The sequence below is a fragment of the Fusarium subglutinans genome (genome assembly GCF_013396075.1).
Source record: "Fusarium subglutinans strain NRRL 66333 chromosome Unknown NRRL66333_c0000184, whole genome shotgun sequence".
Lineage (NCBI taxonomy): Eukaryota > Fungi > Ascomycota > Sordariomycetes > Hypocreales > Nectriaceae > Fusarium > Fusarium subglutinans.
In genome coordinates, this window is record NW_023502247.1 from 41,798 (window position 1) to 53,336 (window position 11,539).

At 48.2% G+C, this 11,539-nt stretch overlaps 6 protein-coding genes across 6 annotated transcripts; 2 read left to right on the forward strand and 4 right to left on the reverse strand.

The window, feature by feature from the left end:
- Window positions 1-1,292: 1,292 nt before the first annotated feature.
- Window positions 1,293-1,688, reverse strand: FSUBG_10534 (uncharacterized protein; the record flags this gene model as incomplete). Its single annotated transcript, XM_036675121.1, has 1 exon — window positions 1,293-1,688. The coding sequence occupies one exon, from the start codon at window positions 1,686-1,688 to the stop codon at window positions 1,293-1,295; it is 396 nt and encodes a 131-aa protein (XP_036533976.1).
- Window positions 1,689-2,766: 1,078 nt separating this feature from the next.
- FSUBG_10535 (ankyrin) lies at window positions 2,767-3,546 on the reverse strand (the record flags this gene model as incomplete). Its single annotated transcript, XM_036675122.1, has 1 exon — window positions 2,767-3,546. The coding sequence occupies one exon, from the start codon at window positions 3,544-3,546 to the stop codon at window positions 2,767-2,769; it is 780 nt and encodes a 259-aa protein (XP_036533977.1).
- A 794-nt stretch (window positions 3,547-4,340) lies between these two features.
- Window positions 4,341-4,862, forward strand: FSUBG_10536 (uncharacterized protein; the record flags this gene model as incomplete). The annotated part of the gene is made up of 1 exon (XM_036675123.1): window positions 4,341-4,862. The coding sequence occupies one exon, from the start codon at window positions 4,341-4,343 to the stop codon at window positions 4,860-4,862; it is 522 nt and encodes a 173-aa protein (XP_036533978.1).
- An 891-nt stretch (window positions 4,863-5,753) lies between these two features.
- FSUBG_10537 (methyltransferase) lies at window positions 5,754-7,288 on the forward strand (the record flags this gene model as incomplete). The annotated part of the gene is made up of 8 exons (XM_036675124.1): window positions 5,754-5,840; window positions 5,890-5,922; window positions 6,267-6,381; window positions 6,434-6,456; window positions 6,507-6,544; window positions 6,593-6,730; window positions 6,781-7,200; window positions 7,249-7,288. The coding sequence occupies 8 exons, from the start codon at window positions 5,754-5,756 to the stop codon at window positions 7,286-7,288; spliced, it is 894 nt and encodes a 297-aa protein (XP_036533979.1).
- A 245-nt stretch (window positions 7,289-7,533) lies between these two features.
- On the reverse strand, window positions 7,534-8,403 carry FSUBG_10538 (uncharacterized protein; the record flags this gene model as incomplete). Its single annotated transcript, XM_036675125.1, has 1 exon — window positions 7,534-8,403. The coding sequence occupies one exon, from the start codon at window positions 8,401-8,403 to the stop codon at window positions 7,534-7,536; it is 870 nt and encodes a 289-aa protein (XP_036533980.1).
- A 1,010-nt stretch (window positions 8,404-9,413) lies between these two features.
- FSUBG_10539 (uncharacterized protein) lies at window positions 9,414-11,434 on the reverse strand (the record flags this gene model as incomplete). Its single annotated transcript, XM_036675126.1, has 3 exons — window positions 9,414-9,965; window positions 10,022-10,892; window positions 10,947-11,434. 3 exons carry the CDS (start codon window positions 11,432-11,434, stop codon window positions 9,414-9,416), a joined length of 1,911 nt encoding a protein of 636 aa, XP_036533981.1.
- Between the last annotated feature and the right edge of the window lie 105 nt (window positions 11,435-11,539).

Sequence of the window (11,539 nt, forward strand, 5' to 3'; positions counted from 1 at the left end):
GATAATGCAACAGACAAGTTCAAAGAGATTGCCAAGATGACCGGTATATACCAAGACGCCATCATTACCATATCAGCATCATGCGCTTCATCGGCCGACAGAGGATTTCTAGAGGTTCGAACACCCTACTCACCAGGTGTTGCTTTACCGCTTCGAACAAGCAAAGGATATGCTGTGGCACAATTAATTGAGGAGGGATACCCTCTACGGCCAGAGCCAATAGACACACGTGCTTGGGCGTTTCAGGAACGCATGCTTTCGACTAGATTCCTCAGTTTCAAGACAAATGGAGTTGAATGGAAGTGTTCTCAATCACACTGCAATTTCGATAAGCACGGCCGGTATTCCACTCCCGAGGCTTACTCTTTGAGTCAACGCTTTTATGGAATCAATCGTTGGAGAATTCTTGTCGGCGATTACTCTGGCCGTCGCCTAAGCTATTTAAAAGACAGGCCTGTTGCTTTTGCAGGTGTGGCTGAAGCGTACTGTCAAACCAATTCCCTTGAGCCAGGCGACTACCTAGCAGGATTATGGAGACGAACATTGCTAAAAGATCTCCTGTGGGTATCGAATAGATTCCATGAGTTACATCCCTCGAGATGTTGCCTACCCGCGTTAGGCAACAGTACCGAGGACCCGTATATCGCGCCGTCGTGGTCATGGGTTTCCGCCTTATACCCTGTTCGCTGGTTTCTAAAGGACTTGGTGGAAACTGCCGAAGTTATTAGCGTGCAAATTGAGCTAGTGCAACCAGACTTGAGGTTTGGTGCACTGAAGAGTGGAAGTATTCGTTTGCGAGGGCGTTTATATCATGGCAAGTTTTGGAGGGATTGGATTAGAACCCGTGAATATAGGCACAAATCTGGCCCTTACTATCACGAGCTACATATCATTACCTCGGACTTGAACGGTCTTGATGCTGAACACGTTTGGTTCTTTGAAATTGGTTTTTTGAAAGAGAGAGAGATCCGGGAGAAAGACCCCTTGCATGAGAAAGACCCCTTCCATGAGGAAGACTCCTCTAAAGAAGAAGAATCCCTTCCGCATACAACCCTTTATGGAGAGTCAGCTGGTTTAATGCTTCTGTCAACCGCGAAGGAAAAGGAGTTTACGCGGGTTGGAGTATATAGGGAGGAACTGGAGGGAACATTTTATGATGATTCCTTTGATGATCCATGCCAGTGGTGTGTGCTTAAGAAGCATAAGGAATTGACGGAGATAGAGATTATTTAATAATAACAAGTGGATGGTATTGCTTATAAAGCCTTATAATAATACGCTGTACTAAAGCCTTAACCGCACTGCGCTCTGAAGCTCGCCACGCCAGTGACTTCAAGCTGAGGCTGCAAACAACCATCCGGATCCGCACTCGTCAAGATATCAATGATACCCCCGTCATCACAGTTATCATTGTTGTAGATATATACCGCGCACTTGTCGTTAATCTCGCCAGTCGTGTAAGAACCAAAGGAACCATTGCGGATTCCTTGAGTACATTTTTGGGTTCCGTCGCCGCTGTAGGTGTCACGGGCACCGGTGCATCTCTCGCTGCTTTGATAGACGCTGAAAGACCATGCTGGGTCTTGGCGGGTTGAGAGAGACGAGGAGGGGTTGCGGCTCATGTGGATGGCGGCGGATTGGCTGAGGCCGAGGAGGGAAGTGATGGAGAGGATGGCTGTGAACTTCATATTGAATTGTTGGTGACTTGATACAAGTAATGTTGATGAGCTTATAGCTGTCCTGTTTGCTTTGGTGTTGTATGATTGTGTGCAGTAGGATGTATATGATGTAAAAGCTATGAGATTTCTGTCTCTGAAGTTATGAGGGTAAGGTGCTGGGTGTATTTATGCTGTTCTCATCTTTAATAGTTGGAGATGACCTGGCCTCCATGCCCTACCTAATTACATATATCGCCCTTATTGTTTCCCTTTGTATATTCATCAGATGATGCAATTGATCAACATGCAAACGCCTGGTTAGAGAGGCATCACAGCCCAGTTTCTGTACAAAACACAATGATGACTCGTCAGATTCATCCAATGCGTTAATCGAGACATTCATTATCAGCCATGATCGTCAATAACACAACAGTAAAGGCTCAAGGCAGGCCGTTGGCCCCCAATGTCCACTCACATGTCTTTACAAAACGGCTTACAAGAAGGACCACCTGTGACGTTTAGACGTCTGATCAGCACGTGGGGTCTAGCGTAGTTCAAAAGTTCATCGGCTGAGCCCCGCGGGGTTAAAGTTTAGTCGTATTGGAGATGGATCGGCCCGCTATAGTGAGCGTAACAAATACTTCCGTGTAATCCTTTGGCGGGTAAGACGACGATCGTCTGCATGTGTGGTGGGCTGTGGCCGCTGTGCCAATGGAACGCTGGTGCCTTGTCTCCACCAGTGGCCGTATAAATAGCCTCATTCAGATTTGGGTATGAGCATCATAGGAAGGACTTTTGCGGGGAGTGGGATTTTGGTACGTTTCTTTCCAGACTTGAATCTCGATTCCTCGGGGCTACTGAATCATGAATATATTGGGGCGTGAATCATTTGAGACCTGCATGTCGTAGTACGAGCGTGAATGGATCAGATGTTTGCTTGGCGATTAGAGCTGAAAACCATCAGGCTGTGCAGACATCAGTATGACGTTTGTCACATCTCCAGATTAGAGGTTGAATGAGGCAATTCCAACTAATTGTAGGTATTGGACTATATGTTCATTCTGTATCATGTCCGTATTTCTGACTAGTCCATTGATGCCTGAACGTCCTATTTGCCCTCCAGAGCCTCCACCATCTCTGCTGTAACTTTACCCTCCTGCTGCAACTGCTTAGCAAGCTCGATAGCTGAAGTGTGAGTACCGTCAGCTGCATTGGGATCAGCTCCACGTTGCATCATGATTCTAACTACGCCAACATGTCCAGCGCTGACAGCCACGCAAAGAGGCGATGCACCGGTTCCGACAGAAGTAGTGTCGCTTTCAGGCCGAGCCCCCTTCTCCAGTAGATATTGCATCATAAGCTCATTACCCCGCCTCGCCGCAGCACCAAGTGCACCTGAATGCTCAATCTTAGCCCCGTATTTCAACAGCAGGTCTACCGCAGCAGTATCCTTGTACAGCCCTGCAACCAATGCAAGCGGATATGCAGCTGCATCAGGCTCCTGGTTAGGATCCGCCCCTGCCTCAAGAAGAAAGCGTAGAAAGTCAACGTGTTGTCGACCCATGCATGCAACGATGAGAGGTGTTCCCCGCATGTCGAACTGCATGTTGATCACAGATGGATCCTTGGTGAGCAGGGCCTGCATCAGCGGGATTGAGCCCGTATTGATACCTGCTCGGACGGTTTCCTCGTTAAGAGGAGTGGAGCCAGACCTTAGTAAGAGGAATCGTACAGCATTGTATTGGTAGTTCTTTACAGCTGTTGTGATCGCTTCTTGGAAAGTTTCTTGTGATGGGCGTTGTTCGCTGGTTGAGAGGAGGGTTTTTATCTTGTTGGTGTCTCCAGTTTCTGCCAGAGCGAGGAGCTGATCTTTGAGCGAGTCTGTCATTTTCGCGGCCTGAAATTATGAGTTCTTGGTTGTGAGTTGCAAGGTCAGAGTCCTTTCTCATCCTTCGGAACTCTTTATGATCGGCGAGTATTTTCGTTTGTCGTGATACGTGGCAACATCCCGTCCTGCATCACATGAGGCTGTGCGCTTCTTACGTGAGACTTCTGATCGGCAAGAATCGATTGCCTAGAAAAGACGTCATTCGCGGCGAGGCATCGAGGCTGTGACCCCACCATCTTGGGGGCGGCAGAGGAGAGATCGGCATAGCTGAGCTGACATCCATCCTTCGGAGGCTAAATTAGTCTTCCGTTTGGCTTGCTCCTTGCATCGGGGATTATTCCACCGACTTGGCATCGACTTCTTGAGATTCCGATTTGCTGACAGCAATGTTGATCTATACCTATCACGAAGGTGATAGTAATTGTGATTGCATCTGTCTCAAACCATGGACAAACCTTTGGGCAACGATCGCGATCTTGGGAGAGGAACTTTTGAGTACGTTATGGTCTGGCTGACACGGAGCCCGATGACAGACTGGGGACTTGAAAGGTTGCGAGAGAGCTCTGTATGATACATTGGTACGATACTCGAAGGCTTGACCAAATAAGAGTCCGTGTTGTCTACAAGGTATCCAGACGCGGTTTTCAACAATAGTATAAAGATGGTGTCAAGTCGCTTCATTCCAACTGCATCACATCAAGGCAGCACTCAAGCATTATCATAGCGTCTCGCTTCACTCCCTGCCATATCAAAGCACTCGACTTCTTTCTGCTTCAACTCCCAGCCTAGTCAAAATGAGACTCTCAAACATCATCTCCCTCACCCTCGCCCTCATCACCCCAGCCATCGTCCTCGCAGCCCCAGCAAACACCCTCCACCGTCGAGATTGTCCCTCTGTCGACACCCTCCGCCAATGGATCCGCGACAATGCCAAGGTCGGCGAAAACACAGTCTTCTACACCGCCAAGGCCACGCAGGACCAGGCCAAAGCCTTTGCCGAGCAAAAGGTCGCAGACGGCACCTACTGGGGCAAAGTCTTTGCCGACAACAAGTATCTCGACTGGATCGTGGAATGCGGCGAGGGGGCTGAGCAAGATAAGCTGTTTCCTCGTATGGGGGAGGCTCTTGCTAGGGAGTCTAGCGGAACGGCGTATGTGATTATGGTCGAAGGGAATGAGATTGAGAAATTTTGGAAGAATAATGAGTATCCTTATCTGAAGGAGAATAAAGTCAAGGTCATTGCTGTTAATTCTGTAGACTTTGATGATCAGAAGGATTACAATGGTAATCCATTCAAGCGGGCAATTGAGTTCTAGGTTACAGCCTTGGAATTATTTAGTCACAGAGCAGACGCATTAAAGGAGATATTGGTATGGAGTTGATGGCAGGGAGGATTGACAGAGGTATTGCTGAACGGTCATTTATCTATGGCAGGCATATATATTACGTATCAAGTATATATAGGAAGACTCAATCCCATCAATACTTGGAAGAGGGCAGTGATTTAACTAATAACAAGCCTTGCAAGCCCAATGATCAGTTTCTTCTGCGTCGATTAGCGAAATTGATAGGATCGTGAATCACCAGCATCAGACCACTCTATCGTGTTTTGACCTCGCCTGTTTTTATTCTCAAGATTGCAGCTGTTGGTCCTCCCCAGTCTCGCGGATGCAGGATTTCCATCCACGGGTTCCAAGGCGCTCAACTGGGGCATGTAACCTTGCAGAAAGGATCAGAGATCCACCACCCTGCCTGGCCCAGCCATTCACATTCATATGCCGAACGAGCTGTCACCTTCAGGTAGAACTTGACGGCGTACTTCAATCATGCGATTTAAAGACGCGAAATGCATTGTTCGGTCTTTGTAGGGGTTGCTGGCTAAATGAGACGCCTTTAAGGACTACTTTCAAGCAATTGGCGAATCGTAATATTTTGGATATGGAACTTGAACATGGACATTCCTCTGTGATATTGCGTAACGTAAACATGATACAGCGACATATGCTGCTCTCCAGCACAGCACTGGCCTGTAAATACCTCTTTCTTCCAGGGTTCATTCGCAAATCAGACCACGGACGGATAAAGTGCCAGGACTGAACCAACAGCCAACATGTCTCAAATACCAACGACCCCGCCCTTTTTCTCGACATTGAACTCGACCTCTCTGTCTACACGGCTGTCACCAACAGGACACCGAGGTGCACAAGATGGCGAATGACAAGTCCAAAAGTTCATCACCAGCTGCAGAGCAATCACCTCCACGTGATGCTGATAGCCCGGAAGAGGCTCGTCTCGTAAGTGCAAAGACAGGACGGCAGACTAACGCTAATGACGATGAAATAGGAAGCGGGTGATGACGACTCAGCACTTGGAGTTGTGAGTCCTGAGGTTCCATCATGGTAACAATTGTAACTAACTCAATGGCTGTTGAGACCGACGATGAGTTATCGACCGCATCTTTGCGCTCTAGTATTTACGAATACCATATGATCAATGGTCGCGGATATCATAAAGATGAGAGTGAGCAACGACTGACTACTTGTTTCATCACATACTAATTGGTATTACAGAATATTGGCTCCCTAGTGATCAAGTATATCTCCCCATTCTTCCCGATGCAAGTCTTCTCTAACATGCTCCCAGAATGAATCAGAGCGCCTAGGCAAATCTGTCCAGCGTCCTCTTGGAAACGCGAAACTGACGACCGAACAGATCTCCAGAACCATCAACTTCTCTTGACATTCGGCGGCAAGAGATATTTCTCGCCCGATGCTGACGCATCAAAGAGGGTTCTTGATGTCGGAACAGGCACTGGGATATGGGCAGTCGAGTTTGGTATGAGAAGTACTGGCTGAATTGTTTGCCTGAACTGACCTTGACCACGCAGCGGATGAGCATCCTCATGCCGAGGTAAAAATGATCGATCCGATTCTTTTTGCAACAGCTACTGAATGAGTCAGGTCTTTGGCATCGATATTGCTCCTATTCAGCCCGATTTGTAAGTATCCAGTCGGAAGAGGCTGGGGAATTAGCTGATGTCACGCAGTGTTCCTCCGAACTGTACTTTTGAGATCGACGACGCTGAGAAGGAATGGACGTGGACTAAGCCTTTCGACTATATCTTCGTTCGTCTCATGGTCGGCAGCATAGCAAATTGGGACAAGCTGATCCGCCAATGCTATGAGTATTCCACACCAAACTGCGAGGTCTTCGCTCCCCACTAACAACGTCCAGCAACTTGGAACCCGGAGGCTGGCTCGAAGTAATCGATCCGGTATTCCCCGCCAAATCCGAAGACGGAACCCTCAAACCCGACTCCCCCTTACATCGATGGGACGAACTAACCGCCAAAGGCGCCTTGGCCCTCGGCCGTCCCTTTGACGAAGGCGTGAACCACGAAAAGCGTCTCAAAGAAGCAGGCTTTGTCAACGTCACGCGCAAGGCGTTCAAGTGGCCTACTAACACTTGGCCCAAGGATCCAAAGTTCAAAGAGATTGGGCTATGGACGCTCGCTAATATTGAGAGGAATCTTGAAACGATTAGTAGCTTCTTGTTGAGGCAGGGACTTGGGATGAGTCAGGAGGAGATATTGGTTTTTATTGCGGAGGTTAGGGCTGAGATGAGGAATTTGAAGGTCCATGCTTATTGGGAGGTGTAAGTATTCTCAAATATGTGGGTTGATAGAACTGACTGGTCGTGTAGGTTTGTTGTTACGGGGCAGAAGCCAGAGGAGAAACCCTGAACGGAGGTGCATCGCTGTAAGCGTACAGAAACAGAAAGGCGGCCGTTATCATGGTTCAAAAGAGACTGACGAGCATGCAACATTCTTTTAACTAAACAAATCGCTTGATACATAATATCTGGCCGGAACAAACACCTAAAAATATTATCATTTCCATCATGTCGATAAGTAACAGTAACTCCGTGACCTCCAGATATAAAGTGAACGATACGTAGTAAATGCTTGACTCCACCTGAAAACACACTCTATGGCGTCACAGGCGTCGCAGCAGCCATCAAATTTGTCCTCTCATGCCTCTTCGCCTGCTTCAGCGTCCTCACCCGCTGAATACTCTGCCACTTCTTCTCGCGCTTCTTATCCCTGACGCACATACCCACCAAAACCGCCATACACCCGGCAATACACACCCCGAAGATTATCGCTACGACGATACCCTCTGTTCCGATGTCCTCATGCTTTCTCATACAGACTGTGGCGCCAGAGGCAGGGTGGATCTCGCAGAGGAGGCCTGGGGCGCAGGTGCTGGATGTCATGCGGTTGGTGATGCAGGATGCGCTTTCGGTGCGGCCGTCGGTTGTTATGGAGCAGACGACGGTGGTTGAGACTGTTGTGCTGTAGCAGGAGGCTCCGGGCTCGGTGGCGGTGATGCTGCTGCTTGATGTAGAGGTCAAGGAGGTAGAGGATTCGGTCGAGGTTGATTCTGTGGTGGATGAGGGTTCTTGGGTAGTTGTTTCTTGTGTTGTAGACTCTTCGGTCGTGGACGTGGGCTCGTCGGTCGTCGTAGGCTTATCCTCCGTTGTAGTGGCCTTTTCTTCCGTCGTGGCCGGCTCGTTCGTCGTTGACTCTTCGGTCTTTTGAGTCTCCGATTTTGTTTCCGTCGTTTCCGAGGATTCCGTATCTTGTCGCCGAACCCATTGTCGCCATCGCTTCACTAACGGTCCGTTCTCCCATGGATCCTGCTGCACCTTTTGCGCATTGAGAGGAGCTTCGTGGCCACGGTTAATGGCAGTCGGGGCATCGTAGTATGACGGATCGGGCGGTACGTCATTTGGCTGATGGCCTGCAACGGCAAATGCGGGCACGGCAAAGAACAGGGTTAGGGAAAGGAAGCGCATGCTGAAATTACAGGAATAAACGACAGAAGCAAAGGGAAATAATTAAAGTTTCACGTCCAAGGGCCTGTTGAGAGGGAAGAAGAAAGTTGCGGGAAGATAAAATGTTTTTCTTTGTTGCGTGATAGCGGAGATATTATCTCGTATTACCTACTATGTTACTATAAAAAGAACTGTGGCCGCGCGTAGCCAGCTCAGGTCGTTCCACACGGTGACGATCAGTAGCACAGCCGCAAATTCATTGGATCAACTCCCGTAAGCTGACATATGTATAGCAATAATACGAGCTATATCGCGGACAAAGAGTGACAGACTGTTCAATCAATTTTCTGTATATCCGATGGTTGTTTCGAGTTCTCTTTCCGGTCTAGTTCAGTGTCAAACGGGTTTAGCATGGTGATACCGTCAAGCGCTGTATTGTGGCTGGGGTTTCTTAAAATAGGCGAACGAATCATTGTCGTCCGAGCTCGAAGAATTGAGGCGCGACGTTGAGGCTTGCCATGCTTATGAAACGCGGGGATTAAACGCGTGTCAAACTCTCAACCAAACAAGAGCCAAATGCGTGGAGTATACAAATAATTTGAATAATGGGCTTGGCTTTAGACTTAATATCGGGAACACTCTATTTAATATTTCTTCTACTTTTTAACTGATTGATCTTTGCTGACCGACTGTAAGTTACTACTTTTAGATATTCTAGGGTAGTTACTACTGACAAAACGAGTAAATGATCTTAATAACAAGCCTTTCTATATATTGACAATTAATTGACTGCTTTCCTCGTCGACTATCAGCTCTGTTCCCAACTGCATTAGGTGAATAATTCTTCCCTTAAATTGCGCCGGTTTCTTACGCAGTTATCACGGTAGCAAAGGAATGTCTTGTGAGTTGATAGTAGTTATCCGATTTTCCACGGACGCTAGGAGAATTATTTGAACCAAGATGACACAATCCCATTACGCTTCAATTTAACCAGTCCGTTCCACTCCTTCATTGGCAATGCATGCTGACCCTTAGTCGCTTATGTTGCGGCTGCTGGAGTCAGAGTCAGAGTCTCCCGTCGAACAATTCCACTCTGAATCTGAATCTGATACAAGTTCGGCATGCGGATCAAGAGCATTGGTCCACAAGCCAAGAAGTCTGCCCAGGCCAATGCTGAATGTGTCCGGGTCAGGAGACCATGAGTCGGAAAGTCGAAGCAACTCCTCTATCTCGCTGTGGCATTGCTTCATAGTCAGAGAAGCACGAGAACGTGTCGACGAACTGTCAGAAGTAGTGGTGCTTGCAGGAGGACGTTTACCACCAGGTCCAACAGGTATCGTGGGCCGAGTCATAGTAGGCGGGAACATACCCGGACGATTGAACGTCGTTGGGCCACCGAATCCTGATGGTATAGGTGTGCCGACATTTTGAATCTTCAGAGTCATGCCCGGACGGCGTAGTGATTCCCATGCTTCAGGTAAAATGACAGTTCCGTCATCGGTGTAAAAGAAATACTTTCCATCTTTCAAGATCATTGTTGCGGGATATCCCAAGCTGAGACCAGAGAGTCTTTTACGCAGCAACTGCAGTAAACATAAATCAGCGGATGCTTCAAATCTTGATTATCTCCTTGACTTACTTTGAGATCCTTGCATGCAGCATACGGGAAGGTGAGCTTTTTCCCCGAGAGTGGTTCAAAAACGTGAATAGGCTCTATCTCTTCACCAAGCCGGAAGAAAAGAGAGATGGAAGCATCAGCCTGAACAACAGCCTCGGGTCTGTTCCTGACTGGAGGACTGGCGATTGACATGGCAATCCAAATTCGTTCCCTCGGGCTTGATTGTTTGGCCTCGTCGATAGCCTCGTCGATTCGTTGGCGGACTCGCTGATCGAGTGAGTCATACTGTTCTATGAGTTCTGGACGCTTTCTCCATCTGAACTTGGAGGTCGCCTTTGATAGCGCAGTCCTGACATGTTTATCGTCCAGTTCAAGCCGTTTGAACGTCTTAGTTGGCGTGCTGTTGGAATCGAAGTGCGCGCCAAGATTGATTTGCCAAACTTCAAGGTCTTGGTCCTTCCACTCCTCGTGTGGCATGAGATTCCGTTTGATCCAGTTTCTGGTAGCAGCCATAAGACTTGAGCCGTTTACGTTGGTCGGCTCTTGATCGACCGGTACTAGTTTGTTGGTGGTCTCCTCATTGGTATCAGCCGATACCTCAGTGTCCTTGGATTGTTCTAACGCCGGTGTTGGAGTGGGCATGATTTCAACAGGCTTGGCATCCTCTACCTTTGTATCAACCGCAATGGTAGGAGTACTTGAAACAGTGCAAGTGCTGTTAGCATCTGAGATGGAAACGTCGATAGAAAGTACTGGCGGAGCGACGATGGTCCATTTGGCGACCTTCTTGGACCAATATTTGTAGTGACCTGCTCGTTGGCTGGCCACTTGCCCTGCCAGGTGTCGGAATGTGAGCTCGGTCTCAAAGCTACCTGGGACTCGGGTCTGTGACCTAGTAGAATCATCAAGTCAGCAAAGATGGCGTAACAGGATGGCCCGAACTTACCGAATCTGGTACTGCGCAATACTGCCCAGAAGATACCGTAGCATGAGTTCAAACTTGATCTGCGTCAACCGGTGCCGAAAGTATTTGAGTTGAACCTCGAGCAACTTCCAAGACTCGTAACGCCAGACAGTGGTGTGAGCGATGCACTGCAGATACTTCCCCGTCTCCTCCCGCGGGATCTCATTGATGTACTTGTCGCCAACCATATTCTCTGTCTGCCGTACCAACATGATCAGAATGCCGACGTAGATCTTTTCGCACGTGACTGTGAGGCCCGTGATATCTTCCAAGCATGGCTTTGTGAAGACATCTGGATTTTCTTGAACCAGATCATCGACTTTTGTTAATGTCAAGGCAGTCGAGTTGATCAAATTGATCAGCTTCGGAAGCCTTTGTCGGGCTCTTCTGTTGGCTTCCGACTGTACTTGCAGGGAGCTTGCAAGACTGAGGCCTAGTTTGGCGACTGGCTCAATATCGTTGTGGGCCATGATTCAACAAGGATCAATATGGCAATAAGAAAGGAAGAAAGATGTAGAAATTAGTATAATGTCCTCTCTCACATTTTATTGAATCAGGCAGCGTGTCGAAAGCAC